General features: G+C 27.7%; 5 protein-coding genes across 10 annotated transcripts in view; 1 reads left to right on the forward strand and 4 right to left on the reverse strand.

The window, feature by feature from the left end:
- LOC124425081 (ribosome biogenesis protein WDR12 homolog) overlaps nt 1-2,566 on the reverse strand; it is a 2,768-nt gene extending 202 nt beyond the window's left edge. Inside the window, exons 1-8 of the mRNA XM_046964905.1 lie at nt 2,194-2,566; nt 1,927-2,012; nt 1,641-1,851; nt 1,412-1,552; nt 959-1,134; nt 659-729; nt 318-564; nt 61-193 (exon numbers count right to left, since the gene is read on the reverse strand). Of these exons, the coding sequence (XP_046820861.1) occupies nt 61-193; nt 318-564; nt 659-729; nt 959-1,134; nt 1,412-1,552; nt 1,641-1,851; nt 1,927-2,012; nt 2,194-2,258 (1,130 nt within the window). The 5' untranslated portion in view covers nt 2,259-2,566. The remainder of the gene's footprint in view (nt 1-60; nt 194-317; nt 565-658; nt 730-958; nt 1,135-1,411; nt 1,553-1,640; nt 1,852-1,926; nt 2,013-2,193) is intronic.
- A 130-nt stretch (nt 2,567-2,696) lies between these two features.
- On the reverse strand, nt 2,697-4,197 carry LOC124425086 (GTPase Era, mitochondrial). The gene is made up of 3 exons (XM_046964919.1): nt 3,789-4,197; nt 3,268-3,702; nt 2,697-3,129 (listed from the first exon to the last, which is right to left on the reverse strand). Exons 1-3 carry the CDS (start codon nt 4,089-4,091, stop codon nt 2,776-2,778), a joined length of 1,092 nt encoding a protein of 363 aa, XP_046820875.1. The 5' UTR covers nt 4,092-4,197; the 3' UTR covers nt 2,697-2,775.
- Nucleotides 4,198-4,321: 124 nt separating this feature from the next.
- LOC124425091 (U6 snRNA-associated Sm-like protein LSm4) lies at nt 4,322-5,205 on the forward strand. Its single transcript, XM_046964933.1, has 5 exons — nt 4,322-4,465; nt 4,545-4,586; nt 4,658-4,756; nt 4,836-5,013; nt 5,073-5,205. The coding sequence occupies exons 1-5, from the start codon at nt 4,463-4,465 to the stop codon at nt 5,168-5,170; spliced, it is 420 nt and encodes a 139-aa protein (XP_046820889.1). The 5' UTR covers nt 4,322-4,462; the 3' UTR covers nt 5,171-5,205.
- Nucleotides 5,206-5,444: 239 nt separating this feature from the next.
- On the reverse strand, nt 5,445-10,511 carry LOC124425071 (ATP-dependent RNA helicase WM6). 2 transcript variants are annotated; one of them, XM_046964893.1, is made up of 11 exons: nt 10,406-10,511; nt 9,618-9,848; nt 9,189-9,409; nt 8,728-8,911; nt 8,521-8,639; nt 6,678-6,809; nt 6,446-6,592; nt 6,231-6,368; nt 6,030-6,147; nt 5,888-5,939; nt 5,445-5,815 (listed from the first exon to the last, which is right to left on the reverse strand). In XM_046964893.1, the coding sequence occupies exons 2-10, from the start codon at nt 9,817-9,819 to the stop codon at nt 5,926-5,928; spliced, it is 1,275 nt and encodes a 424-aa protein (XP_046820849.1). In that variant the 5' UTR covers nt 9,820-9,848; nt 10,406-10,511; the 3' UTR covers nt 5,445-5,815; nt 5,888-5,925. The 2 variants fall into 2 exon arrangements, with proteins under 2 accessions (XP_046820849.1, XP_046820839.1); XM_046964883.1 differs by lacking the exon at nt 10,406-10,511 and adding an exon at nt 10,006-10,029.
- Nucleotides 10,512-11,398: 887 nt separating this feature from the next.
- LOC124427215 (E3 ubiquitin-protein ligase MARCHF8-like) lies at nt 11,399-14,222 on the reverse strand. 5 transcript variants are annotated; one of them, XM_046969809.1, is made up of 6 exons: nt 13,764-14,222; nt 12,940-13,236; nt 12,756-12,847; nt 12,499-12,679; nt 12,092-12,357; nt 11,399-11,977 (listed from the first exon to the last, which is right to left on the reverse strand). In XM_046969809.1, exons 2-6 carry the CDS (start codon nt 13,054-13,056, stop codon nt 11,716-11,718), a joined length of 918 nt encoding a protein of 305 aa, XP_046825765.1. In that variant the 5' UTR covers nt 13,057-13,236; nt 13,764-14,222; the 3' UTR covers nt 11,399-11,715. The 5 variants fall into 5 exon arrangements, with proteins under 5 accessions (XP_046825765.1, XP_046825774.1, XP_046825801.1 ...); XM_046969818.1 differs by having other exon boundaries at nt 14,088-14,221; XM_046969845.1 differs by having other exon boundaries at nt 14,101-14,209.
- Between the last annotated feature and the right edge of the window lie 630 nt (nt 14,223-14,852).

Raw genomic sequence — 14,852 nt, forward strand, 5'->3', positions numbered from 1 at the left:
TATTCATGATTTAATTTGTACAGCCATTAAAGAAATAACAATACTATAAGATATATATACCTTCTAGTATCCCAAAGTTTCACTTCATTATCATATGCTCCTGAAAGGAATAAATGATGATCTACATTTGACCAGCGAACAGTTTGTACCCATTGTGTATGTGAAGTAAACATAGCTTTTACAACTGCTCCTTCTGTAAAAATTTCATTAAAATAATAACAAAAAAATCGTAAAATCAATTTTAGATGATATAAAGTCATTATTTAAAATTATATTTCTATGTAATACAAAATTAGCATCATTTGAAAGTTATGTACCTGTTGATCTAGGATCATATAATCTGACATGCTTATCAGCAGATGCTGTTATAACAGTCCGAGATAATTCTGAGTAATCAATATCAAAAAAACTTTTATTTCCCATAATTTCATGTTTCATTCCACCTAATTCAGAATCCCATATTTTCAAAGTATGATCCCATGATGATGTTATAAGCTCTGTTTTATCTGACCATACAATACCACTGATAGCTTCCTTGTGACCTTTCATTGTTCTTTTAGGTACCTATGATTAATAGTTACATTTTTGCAAGAAATATTAATATATGATATATACATAACATCAAAAAAAGATTTATGTAGTAAAGTATATTACTCACTATTATTTTTCCATAATCTGCTTTTAATTTTTTTGCATTAGGTTCACCATCTTCTGTTTCATTTTGTGAAGCTGATATATCGAAAAATAATTAATGTATCAGATTGTGTTATATATACATCATCTTACAGAATATACAGTTAACTTAAATTTCTTCGATTTCATAATGATATATTATTTTGGATTCACTTTCTTTTGAATTTCTTATGCTTTTGTTTTATTGTTTCATCTATTTTCATTTACTACTTTTATCTCGTTTAAATAGTACCATATAGAAAAAAAGAAAGAAAAAAGTGCTTACAGGTTGACCAAATTTTTAACATTGTATCCCATGATCCTGTCGCCATTAATGATTTGTCATAATTTACACCAATTGCTTCTAATCCGCGTTCGTGTCCTTTACACACATGGATGCAATCTACAGAATTAGTTTTGATATTCCAATCCCATATTATAGCTGTTTGATCATGTGATGCACTGTAATAAAGTAAATAAAATATATATATATATATATTTATATATTTATATTTATATATATATAAAATATATATATATATATTTATATATTTATATTTATATATATATAAAATATATATATTTATATATATATAAATATATATATATATATATATTTATATATATATAAATATATATATATATATATATATATATATATATATATAATTATAAAATTAAAATATGTATGTACAAATGGATGTCATATTAAAATTCAAATTTTTTATTATAACTTTACCTAATAAATTTTCCATTGGTTTCATTTAAAGATACCCATGCTACTGCTTTAATAGGAGATGTATGTCCAGGTATTACAAGTTGATGTTTTGCTTTAGATGTCCATATATGCAATGTATTATCATAACAACCTGTCAATATCCTATAAAAAATAGATAATTAAATCTAATTTTAAATCTTATAAAAAAATCAATGAAAAAAATCTCACAAATAAATATTTTAATATTAACCATTTTTGACATACAGCTACTGCCGAAACCCAATCATCATGAATAAGACAATTCTGTGGTTCGGGTGACTGATGTTTTTCGATATATTCAATGTCTATGACTTGTTCAATAGAAAGACTCTTTTCAGATATATGCTCAGATAATGTACTACGTAAAAATTGTGAGAAGATTAAGAAATCAAAATCTATTTCTTTTTCTAACTGATGAGACTCTAAAAAAGGAAAAAAATTAATTTTACAATAGATATATCAATAAAAACTATATAACATAAGAATATTAGATTTACCTTTTAAAAATTCATTTACAAGACTGTTTAATTCATTTGTTGTAATAGATGTAAGTACTGACAAAGGATAATCTGGAACAGCAAATCTACAAACAAGTATAAATTAATATTTACTATTATTCTTATATTAATAAGATATATTCTTATATTAATAAGTATATTAATACTTATTCATTATTATACTAGACAAATAAAAAATATAAACAAATATGTACATAATATAACCTAAAAATATGTACAACGATTAAAAAAATTAAAGCAACTTACTGTTCCTGTTTAGTAATAAACCTTATTTGTATCTGAGGGACATTTGTAGAATTACTATTAGCCATTATATGTCAAAGATTGACCACTTTTTATAGTTTTTATTTATATTTCTTACGCTGTGATTAAACACGTGCATCAAACAACGCAACGCGTATTTACTTGACATTGGCATATACATACACACCTAACCAAAAACATATTAAAGCTGATGTAACATAAATGAAAACAAAGTTATAAATATTATTGTTTTGTCATTGTTAATATTATTAATAATATTAAACTAATATAAATACTGGGTGAATCATTAAAATTAAAAGATGAAATTTTTAGAAATGGCATAAAAAATACGTAAGAGAGAAAGTATTTATTTCAAAGGAAAAAATATTGTGTTATTAAAATTATTACAAATTTAATAATGTATATATCTTGATTTGATAATGTAATAAATAACAAATATATTGAATAATTAATGAACATATATACATAAATTAAATACATACGACTTTAGCGTAGAATGCTTTTAATAGATTTTCATATATAATTTATGTTATAAGAACAAATATAATAGAAAAAATACTAGATTTATTTTTTGGATTTAACCAATATTTTTAATTTTACAGGTGCTCGAAATGCATATTGTAGTTCTTTTTCACATTCTTGGACGATAAATTTTATACGTTTAGCTCGTTGACCAATTACAATGGAACTCTTTTTTTTATTAGGTAATTCTATTATAATGGAAGCACAGATTCCTCCTTCTGAATATATTTTCAAATATTCTAATACTGAACGTGAAATGTAAGGAATTTCCTGAGGGAGAAAATCCATTAACTTTGCACGTACTGTTTGTTGTATGATTGTTTCTACAGATTGATCTGTATAAGTATCTTCATTATACTGCCAAGCTTTAGGTTTTGCAGAAGAAATTAAATACTCCTGCAACACATAATATCAAATAAAAAAATACATAATAAAAATTATTATATAAAATATATAAGATATATAAAGTATTATATAAAATATTATATATATATATATATATCTTTGTAATAATTTGAATTTAAATATACATACTCTCAAATTATCTATACCATCAGAGGTTAATGCAGATATTAAAAATACATCAGAGAAATGTGGCCAATTTGTTTTATTTGTAAGTACTTTAATAATTTCCAATAACCTATCTTTATGTTTTACTTGATCAATTTTGTTCATAATGAGTAATGTTGGTATATCAGATTTTAAAGCTTTTAATAAATCAAGAATATTATTATGTAACTTATTCCTGGTGTACCTATTTGATACATCATGTACAACTCCAACAATATCTGCTATATGAGTAGAAATCTTTGGATCTTTCTCATAACTACTACTTAATTTATACTTTTTTTGTTCCTTTTGTGTTATAAGACCAGGAGTATCAATAAAAACAAGTTGCGTATTTTCTGATGAATATACTGCATCGCATTTTACTTCAGTTGTATGAACCTTTGATGAAGTAGGACATATCTACAACATAACTTCTTATGATGAATTATGATATTTAATAAATGCTATAATTACATTTTTCCTTAATGATAACTATGAATACTTACAGATCTATTTATAAGATTATTAATAAGAGTGCTTTTCCCAGCATTTGGTGCACCAATTATTGCAATTTTTAAAAATGTAGGATCTCTTTGTATAGACGTAAAATTGGTATCAGATTGTAATATATGTTTTTCAGGTTGATCTAATTGACAACAAATAATCTTTGAAGTGAACTGTCGTGTTAAGCAGTAACTTTTTTGTATTATACGCTTTTGGATAATGCATAACATGATTATATCACGCAAAATCACGATAATGTCAATATAAAACAGCAATAAAATGGTAAAAAAGCTTTTTGTAAGCATAATAAATCTGCTAAATTTTGCGAGAAGTTTAATCGCTTGAAGTTAGTGCCATAAGATTGTGTGTTGGTTTCTATTTATTTGTACGATTGTTTTATTTATTGTTACGATCAAAGCATAGAAAATAAATATATTACATATTTGATCTTCAATGAATAAATAAATAAAAAATATTAAAGTTTATAGTTTATATTTAATATCATTTGTTGGACAAAATATTAGCCAATCAATAAAAATTGTTATGTGTATGGGCCATGTTCTTTTCAGAACATGGCGTATTGTCATTTCAACACTCATAGGATTAACAAAGTTTTATTATCTCGCTCGCTCATAACAATATAAAAAGGCGGGAGAGTGATATTTATATTAAAATCATGGTAAATTCACATTGCTTAATTAATTATCTTCTATTTTATACTTACATATTAAACTAAATCAACAATAACTAATTTTCAGTTACCATTATCTTTATTAAGAACTGCACAAAATCATCCTATGGTAATATTATAACCTTAAAACGACAAAGTTACTATAAATGGTATATTATTGAATGTTATAATACTTTACAGCTTGTAGAATTAAAAAATGGAGAAACTTACAATGGTCACTTAGTTAGTTGTGACAATTGGATGAATATTAATCTTAGAGAAGTTATTTGTACGTCAAGGGTAAGATGTATATTTTAAAATTATTATTTTATATTTTTTCATTATATATATACTTATGTATATATATATATATATTTAGGATGGCGACAAATTTTGGAGAATGCCAGAATGTTATATTCGTGGTAGTACTATTAAATATCTCAGAATACCAGATGAAGTAATAGATATGGTTAAAGAAGATGTACAAATGAAATCAAGAGGACGTGGTGAAATGAAAGGAAGAGGACAAAATCAAAGAGGAAGAGGAGGTGGTAGAGGTATGACAGTTTATTAACTGAAAATATAATTGTATACTAATAGAATATATATTTTGCAGGTACTTTTGGACGTGGTGGTAGAGGTTCAGCATCATTGGGTCGGGGAAGCGGTAATCAAGGAGGAAACAAAGCTCAAAATAAACCACGTATTAAATAATAATAATAATAATAATAATTTTTTTTCTTATATAATTGACTTTTATTTATTATGAGATATCCCTAAATTAAAATATATATAATTGTTATTTTCTCTTTTCATAATATTACTAGTTTTAAATATTTATGCTTTTACGCAATATAAAAATAGTATAAAAACCGGTTATAAGTTGTAATATTAACAACTTGTCTTTTAAGAAGTTTGTTAAATACAATTTTTTTAACATGTTTCTCTTCATTTTATTGGTAGGTAAGTTTAATATAATACACAAACCTTTTAAAAAAGAAAACAAATTTATTTGTATCATTTACATTTATTGGAGTGATTAAATTTACATGATTATAACTACTATATATATTTAATAATTAAACGTGGAATAAAATTACAGTAATATTTATCGACATTTTTATATTTTATTGTGAAATTTAAAAGAACATTTATGATAGTGCGATCATACCAATGTGTTTCATATTCATTAAATTTCTAGTTTTTGAGGAAAATAAACTGCGCATTTATATGAAACACGAGTTACGAATAGCACAGATATACTGCAAAAAGTATATATTGTCTGTTTAATCTATTCTTTGTTTGAGTTATTTATCTTCATCCTACATCAATTGTAAGAACAGTCGTACTATATGAAATCTAAACAGAAAATTAAAATTACGTGAAGATCTTATTCTTAAACTAAATATAAAACATATTAAGTATAAATACCTAATAAAGCTTAAACTTGATTTGCACTGAGATCTGACTTATCGTCCTTCAACTGTAATATATTAAAACAATTATATTAATATATATATTTTTATGCTTTATAAATATAGAGAAATATGCAAATATATTTCACAACACTTACTATATGATGCAAGATCTATTTCATCTGGCAATTCTGTAATGTTTACATCAAAACGTTCTTGTACATCGTTTAATATTTTGGCATCATTTTCATCGCTTACTAACGTGATAGCAAGACCCTACATATATACATATAAATGAAGCAAACTATTATATATTTGGAAAAAAAAATTCACTAAAAAAGAAAATTATATCTTTTTACCTTTGTACCAAAACGTCCAGCTCGTGCTACTCTGTGGAGGTATGTATCAGAATCTTCGGGCATGTCATAATTAAATACAATATTAACACGTTCAATGTCCATTCCTCGTCCGAATAAATTAGTGGCTACTAAAATTCGCTAAAGAGAAAGATTTTCTTTGTTAAAAAGAATACTTTGCAATAGTGAATATGTCATATGGTTGAATATATACTTACTTTTTGGAAATCTTTGAATTGTTGGTATCTTGATAAACGTTCTTCTTGCGTCATTCCTCTGTGGATACCAATAGCAGGAAAATTTTGTTCTGTTAAAAGTTGTGCAAGAGCCATGCATCTTTGCACTGATTTTACAAATATCACTACCTATAAAATAATAAATATTAATTAATTTTGTATGTATAAAATAATTTATATGTATGCAGAATTTTAATAGCAATTGTAAACAGACCTGATTGAATTCAAGAACATCTAACAATTCAAAAAGCTTCTTGTTTTTCTCATTTTCTTTGAGTTTCACGTAATGTTGTTGCAGGCCATGTAACGTGAGCTTCGCTTCGTCGTCAACATAGACTTCCATGGGCTGCGCAAAGAATTTTTTTGTAAGATAATTTCCTATTTTAATGATTGAAGTGCCTGAATCAATTTCAGACTCTATAACAATTAATTTTCCAATTTTTTTTACTACTTTTTGTTACTTTAAACCTAAAAAAAAAAAGAAAAAAAAAAAAAAGAAAAAACAAAATATGAGGAATAAACGATTCAAAATAATGACTCGTTAACACAAACGATAAACAAAATAACAAATAAAAGATAGAAAAATAAATATAATTGTTTTCTATGCATTTAGAATATTTCAAATACGAAAATATATAATCTATTTATCAAATATAAAATGAACACTTGGATAAATGTTTTCTTGAAGTAAAATACCATAATATACGAGTAGATATGTGTAAGTGGAATTATTTTTTTTCTCTCAAAGGAGAAATTTTATCTCATTATTCATAAAAAGGCACAGCACATGAAAGCCTCATGAGACTTTCGTTTTTCTAGTTTCAAGATCTGCACATTTCGTCGTTCAGATTATGCATATTGGTTACATACGGTTCGGCGACTTCCACCTCTGGGTAGTGCCAACAATGAAAACTCAGCAAGCAGTCACCTCAAGAGAACTAAGATGGCGCACCCATGAATGTTCAGTCATATCCGCTGGCCACTCGATGCCAAACCTCTTCTGCCAAATTTCTGGTACATCGAAGACATGCCCAGAATTGGCCTTGGTTATTTTATTGTGGGCATGTTCGTATATCATAAAGCTCAAGGCCTTCGATATTTTCTAACATCGCGACTTATTTAAGGAGTTATGTTCACAGTCGTGAAACACAAAGAGCATGCTCATAAATCATGATATACGAGATATTTCTGACTTCCCATCATGGGTCAATGATTGACACTTCCATTGTTGGTAGTTTCTCAGTCCTATCAATCAATCGTATTTCGATATAACCCCAGAATATGAGATTAAACGCGTACAGAGCTTCACCCTCTCGCGAGACAAGACAAAATATTTTTTGATAACGATTTTATAATCGCGAATATCATGTGCTACGCAATTGTTGTTGTATTTCTCGTCCCTAACTAAACCCCTTTCCCACAAATCCTCTTGCATCTTCTTTCTTGCACTCTTCTCTCTTCAGGTTGTCTTGATGTCTTCTTCGCCCCCCACCCAGATTTTTAATTTTTTCATTACGGCTCTAATACTTGTAAGAAACGTTCACCCTCCCTAGCGATTCGCCCACATCTGATGCTGAATAGCTCCCTTCACCCATCCTATGCCCTATCGTTTTCCTCAGACTTTCATATACCAAAGATATTTTACAGATCGATAATTTTGATGCGTAGCATAAGGTTAGAGAATTTTTAACATCAGAACTAAACCGGATTTTTTTTTAAAGTGCTGTTGAGCTGTCTTGATCGACTCAAGAGGGAAGTACGAGAAGGGTTCCACTTTTTAAAATGTAGACATTGTTGAGTAACAACAGAACATTAGAGCGTGAAGTTGTTACGCTCATATCGTAGATCATGAGTGTGCCGATGTCAAGAGATATCGAGGGGCTTTCAATACTGAATTCTGTATCATTTCTTCCGACTGCTGTCTAACTAGCCTAACCCGCGGGTGCGCCTTCAACGATATTTGTAATGTAGTCTGATCTTTGTCCTGGGTGTGAATATAAGGCCAACGAAGTAGAAGCAATTGAAGATCGAAGTGAAGAGGAAGATTGTCTAATTACATCTTGCATAAATTTCTTGCAGACAGGGCGGATCTCTTTGGACAGTGTAGCGCTGAACATCATGACTTGTTTACCATGTGGTGTGCTTCTAAATATCTCCTGTACATCCCTGCGCATGTCTACAAATAAAAATAAAACAAATGTTATTTATGTATCTAAACGTAATAAGAGAAGTAAGCAAAAACAATTAAATGTTTAATAACTTACCTAACAATTCAAGCATCTTGTCGCATTCATCAAGTATGAAGTGCTTCAAATGTTTAAGGTTCAACTTTTTATTCCGAACAAGAGCAAGAATACGACCTGGAGTGCCTACTACAATATGAGGGCAAGTATTCTTCAAAACTTCTTCATCCTTTTGAATTGGTAATCCACCAAAAAAAACGGCTACCTAATTTAAGAAATTAGGTACATATTATGCTTCATAAAAAGTGTATTTTAATCTAAAACTTCCTTTATTATTCTTTATTAAGTTATAAAATATAAATAATTTGAAAGAATCTTCATCAGTTGTGGGTAGTGGTAAAATGGTGTCATCAACATAATTAAGATATGTAATACATCATTTGAAGATTCTTTATTTTGAAATTAAATACTTGATGTTTTATAAAGTCAGTAGTAAAAAAATTAGTTTTCTTTAATATTATTAATAAAAATATTTAACATACCTTTACATAAGGCATATATTTGCTGAATCTCTCATATTCTTTACTAATTTGAAATGCTAGCTCTCTAGTGTGACACATTACTAAGACATAGACTTGGTTCTCTGTTAATTCCAACTGTTGCAATGTGGCTAATACAAATACAGCGGTCTTTCCCATACCAGATTTTGCTTGACACAGAATATCCATACCAAGTACAGCTTGAGGAATACATTCATGTTGTACTGTAAAAATATTAATGGTTTACAAACACGTTTAAACATATAATAAAAAAAAAAAAATTCTTGCATTATTCAGAAATGATAAATCATTCATTAAATTAATCTGTTGTCCCTATCAATTATCATCCTATTATATTCTCAAATAATTATAATATAATAATAAGAAAAAATATCTATTAACATTCAAACAAACCACAAATATATTAATTACCTTCAGAAGGATGCTCGAATCCACAATCAACAATCGCTCTTAATATTTCTGGTTTAAGAAGAAAATCCCTAAAACCACTGCTGTGAATAGACACATATGTGCCTTTTACTTCCTTCTTAGCAGGGACATCTCCACTTCCATCAACTACTTGTTCAGTTTGTTCCTCATCTTCGTAATCCAAAAGATCATCGTTATCTGCCATGTTAAGATGCTAAAGTATGTTATTACAACCTAGAAAGATGATGGAACTATTATACCTTAATAAAATTTATGTAATTGAAGATATTAAATGCATAGATTTAGATAAAACATTTAGAAATGAAACTTCTAGAAGATATTATAAATATAAAAATATTTTATATTAAATATATATAATCATGGTATTAACGATTTTCAATAAGATTGCACACGTAACGAAACCGCCATCTTGTTGATATCATAAAACATATATGTTCAATTTAGAAGAAAATAAATGAACTTTTACATAGAAATAAATTAATATATTTGTGTATTTTAGTGGAATCAAAGAATTTTTGTTATATATAAAAAGCCAAACGAAATTTAATGAAACAAATATGAATTGGTTATTTAGTATGCGTTCTTTGTGGCGTCGTTTGCCTCGCGGTTGAATAATTTATGATACTAGTTTTCTTCGTACAATAAATATATAAAGTAAACTGTTACTTTTAAATAAAAGCTTAAGCATCTTATTTTATAACTTTATACAATTTATATGACGATTACATTTCATTTATTAATAATATTTGGATTACATATTATTAACTTACCTCAGAATTAAAGCTAACGGTTTGAACCTCGATTTTATAATACCCAAAAGTAGGAAGACTACATTCATGTAGGCAAGAAAGACTTTCGTTATGCGTTCGTTGTTTATATGTGCGCTAGTGTCGGTGTTATCAGCGCTCTCTATTGAGCATATATTACATTAATCGGAACAACAGCGCCAATTAAATTTGAAAATTGGATAAATGTTTTGTAGTTAGTATTTCGAATCTTATATCAACATGACATTTCTTACAGGTTTTTTTTATTTATTCTCTTCGAAAATTGTCTATATATTTCATATTCAAAGCAGGGTTTTTGCACTTAGCAATCTGCACGTTGGTGAGAATTGGATAATCGATGTTTATTTCGAAATAATTATTATCATATTGTAACGCAAGCAATGTCGAGTTAATGGTTGTGTTTTAATTTCCTTTAAAATGATAATTACATAGCTTCTAAGTTGAACTTAATTTCGATCATTATTAATTAGTAGATATTTCATTTCTATGTTAGCAATAACATTAGTTTACTTTTATAAATTGTTGGTAACATAGAGCGTAATAGCTCAATTTTTACTATGTATATTGTATTTCATACGAGAATTCTTTCGATTTTGTATTTTTTTATTATATAACATAATATGTGTTCTCCAATTTTATAATTAACATATATATTGATTAATAAATCACTTCTATTACTAGTAAATAGAAATTTATGAACTTCGCCAAAATTATATTACCCTATTTGTTTTAATTACTCCAATCTCGTAACTATTGCGTATTTACTGTGATAGTAATAGGAAATCAAATATTTTAAACATTAACTCTAATTGGTATCTAAAATAAGACATTTATTTTTACTACTTTTATATATGCAACATATAATTATATAATATATAATTAATTATATAGAACACTTTGCATAAACAATTTATAATCTACATATATAGTTAATTATTTATATACCAAAATTTTGAAAAAGGAGACGAGTAATCATATTGTTTAAATATGGTAAAGTTTATTTAATAACATCACAGATACAATAATTATGTACACAATTGTCTGAGAAAAATGTCAGTATTTTAACCGAGCACTTTCAGCTATCCCATTCTTATTGAAAGCACTGAAGTACTAAGTTCCAAATAAAAGTGCTTCACGGGGGGCGGATACTTGACGGTTTCGAAAAGGGAATTTCAATTTTCGAAATCGTAATATGTATATTTTAAAATTACCACTTCACCCGTTCATTTATACGTAAATTAAACTTTGCCAATTACATTCATGTAGTTAGCATTCGTTTCATTTTTAGTTTATTATAGATTGTCTTCGGAAGAAGACAATTTATCAAAGACATAAAGTTTTAATTGGGCGTCATGCCTCTGTGAAGGCGCAACACATTCTGGTTTTACCATTTGTGAGGCACATGGAGGATCTATAGTACGGGGCAATAGGGTACGATTGAGCTCTGGCATGGAGGCAGTTGGATCCTTTAGAGGCAATGACATTTCTCTTAAAGAGTCTGTAGGTGAGGGAGGAAGCACCACTTTCTCCGGAGCATTTTGAATAAATATCACTCTATGTGGTAAAAAAATAAATATTAATCTTTTAGTGACATAAATTTAATTTTGACATAATTAGTATCAAATTTTGTTAAATAAATTCGCAGATAAAGTACTAATAAAGATGTACCTGTTAAATGCTCGCCACTTCCTGCATAATGTAATATATGCTTTGCATTGAATATACATAAAAACTAAACCTCCAGTAGAGCCTATTACAACAACAATTAGTTTAGTCCAAAAGGACCAATCTACAAATCCACGGCGAGCTTCCTCCACTGAACGTTCGACAAGTACGTATAAGGACCAAGCTACACAAAGTGCAGCTACTGCATGGAAAGCCACTGCACACCACAATTTACGTACCTCCAAAGCAGACATTTCTAATTTTTCCCACTGAAAATATAAATTAAAAAAAAAAAAAAGATTTTGATAATTTATTTAATTATTTAATAATAAATTAAATATATTACTAAATATATCAATGTTTGCTTAATATATCAATTGCTCAAATATATCGATATTTAAATTTGCTACCTCATAAAAAGGTTTTGTTTTAGCATGCATGATAAATGTGAATTTGCACAATTCACAAGCACGTGTATCTGATGCTTTTATCCATTGTTGGAGGCATGCCTGGTGCACATAACGTAAGCTACCACTGCAATAACATGGTGCTAACAATGGAGCACCTTCTTCACCTTCGCAATGGCAGATTCTATATAGAATAATATATTATTAATATTTATATCTATAGGTAGGAAGAGAAAATAATTATAATATGATATACATACCGACAAATATCATGATTGCTCGAAGATAGTGTGCTTACAGATGAATGGCAATGCTCTGGTATGATCGTAACAACTGTGGCATATGCTGATTCCTAAAAGGAAAACAATATATATAATATCAATAGTACAATTTATATATTTTTTATTATTATTACTTATACTTTTTTTGTGAAGATTACCATACCCGTGGAGTCCATTCTGGTAATCCTTCTCCTCCAGCAGGACTATTATTTGTGGAAGGACCAAGAGATAGAGGTGGTTGCCAGTCAGGCGGATTAACATTGATCTGATGAACCGGCATCACTCTCCAATCTCAATAAGTTGTGATCAGTGAAAAAAGACTTTTATTTGATACATCTTTTTAAGTGTTTCTTTGCACCCTTTGTGTAATGTCATGATGAAATATATTCCAAGAAATCAACAGTATCAAACAATGTTGTTTGTATCTTTACATATTTAATTGGAATATGTGGAAACCAACCTAAAATCATATTTCATTTTAGTATTACCAATTGTAGATAAGTTATGAAAACATTGCAGTAATTTTTAGACTTTAATTAGAGAATGAACGAATATGATTAATGCATTGCATTTCACGCTATTTTTCACTTCAGAAATCTTCTTTGGTATAAAGTAAATATAATAGGACAACCTATTATTATATCTCATTTGTTTTTATAATGCATACTCATCCGTTGATATACTCTAATAATGATATACCCGACATCAAAAAATCACAATATTAAATAACCACCATCTTATGAGATAATTAACATATTCGTTTCAATAACAAACACGAACACCAATCACAATCATAATCTCTTCTTAATTTTATCTATATCACGATATTTAGGAAAATTTATACATTATACAAGCAAATTTTAATTATTATACAATAATAATATCAAGCACGCAAATCTGATATTTCTTTAAAGATAATACTGCGAAGGTATACTCGTTATATGCAATATCATAGCAAAAAGAAAACACAGCACTGGCGTCACATACATCTTTTCATTCCTTCGTCTACTGTTATGAAAATAGTAATTTTCTATCATATATAACGATCGGATGAAAAGTCGAATTTCCAAATCACTAAGCTTTTGTTTGTTACATGTATTACTATAAACGAACGGGTTGATGATTTTTGTTATGGTCAAATGTCGGCAAAAACGAAGATGGACTCGAGCGATTTTGACACTTCGTCCCAAGTCAATGACACAGTGTAGAGGATACTTGATTTCGATGCAGTGGATTAATTAGCGTTCTCCAGTCAAAATTGTTTTATTAAAAATGATTTGTTTATATACATATATATTTATCACCGTTCACCTTTTGAACGTACTTCTACACCCGCGTCAATGTTTAACGTGAAACCGAATACCGACTTCATGGCAAATTGCTATTTTTTCTTTTCGACAGAGTATATACTTCATTTTTCTCCTACATTGTCTAACACAAAAGTAGGCGTGGCTTAAATAGAATTAACCAATCCAATTCGCAGAGTGGAAATCGAACGTTAACTACTCCAATGAGTGATTCGCGTTTCAAATTTATAGATCTTCACGCGCGCAGTACAAATTAAAAAACTCTATATTCAATATATGAAGCATATTCCTTGTAAATTAAAAAGGAATATAAAATTATCAAAATTATAGAAATGTGTTTCTTTATATTTATTAGTATACGATAAATATTTTCATACGATACATCAATCTTAATCTTTATTATAATCTCACACAAAAGTACAATTATTTTATAGTTATTAAATAAAAAAAGCACACTTATCTTAATAATAGTATAATAACAAGGAATTACGTATTTATAAGTTGTCAACGTCATGTAATTTTTAATACTTTTTCAATCATCACAGAAAAAAGTCGAATAACTTATATTCTGGTAATATATATATATATATTAATAATAGTTCTAATATTTTTAAATACACATATATATATATATTATATTTATGTATATATATATATGTGTATTTAAAAATATTAGAACTATTATTTTGTTCACTTAATTCTTTCAATATTATAATCAAGAAAAAAGAATCATATAGAAAAATTATTACACTACAAAATATAATGAGAA

Source organism: Vespa crabro, chromosome 1, assembly GCF_910589235.1.
Source record: "Vespa crabro chromosome 1, iyVesCrab1.2, whole genome shotgun sequence".
Lineage (NCBI taxonomy): Eukaryota > Metazoa > Arthropoda > Insecta > Hymenoptera > Vespidae > Vespa > Vespa crabro.

What these genes read in the sequence shown, in the direction of transcription:
- LOC124425091 (XM_046964933.1), top strand. An exon ending in CTGCACAAAATCATCCTATG is followed by an intron (nt 4,587 to 4,657) that starts GTAATATTATAA and finishes AATACTTTACAG; the next exon opens with CTTGTAGAATTAAAAAATGG. An exon ending in AAGTTATTTGTACGTCAAGG is followed by an intron (nt 4,757 to 4,835) that starts GTAAGATGTATA and finishes ATATATATTTAG; the next exon opens with GATGGCGACAAATTTTGGAG.
- LOC124425071 (XM_046964893.1), bottom strand. Translation starts at nt 9,819, where the DNA reads ATGGCAGATAACGATGATCTTTTGGATTACGAAGATGAGGAACAAACT. An exon ending in AATTCAAAGATTTCCAAAAA is followed by an intron (nt 6,369 to 6,445) that starts GTAAGTATATAT and finishes CTTTCTCTTTAG; the next exon opens with CGAATTTTAGTAGCCACTAA. An exon ending in CTGGACGTTTTGGTACAAAG is followed by an intron (nt 6,148 to 6,230) that starts GTAAAAAGATAT and finishes GTATATATGTAG; the next exon opens with GGTCTTGCTATCACGTTAGT.
- LOC124425086 (XM_046964919.1), bottom strand. Translation starts at nt 4,091, where the DNA reads ATGCTTACAAAAAGCTTTTTTACCATTTTATTGCTGTTTTATATTGAC. An exon ending in ATAATCTTATAAATAGATCT is followed by an intron (nt 3,703 to 3,788) that starts GTAAGTATTCAT and finishes GTTATGTTGTAG; the next exon opens with ATATGTCCTACTTCATCAAA. An exon ending in ATGGTATAGATAATTTGAGA is followed by an intron (nt 3,130 to 3,267) that starts GTATGTATATTT and finishes TATGTGTTGCAG; the next exon opens with GAGTATTTAATTTCTTCTGC.
- LOC124427215 (XM_046969809.1), bottom strand. Translation starts at nt 13,056, where the DNA reads ATGCCGGTTCATCAGATCAATGTTAATCCGCCTGACTGGCAACCACCT. An exon ending in TACCAGAATGGACTCCACGG is followed by an intron (nt 12,848 to 12,939) that starts GTATGGTAATCT and finishes TTTTCCTTTTAG; the next exon opens with GAATCAGCATATGCCACAGT. An exon ending in AAACAAAACCTTTTTATGAG is followed by an intron (nt 12,358 to 12,498) that starts GTAGCAAATTTA and finishes TTATATTTTCAG; the next exon opens with TGGGAAAAATTAGAAATGTC.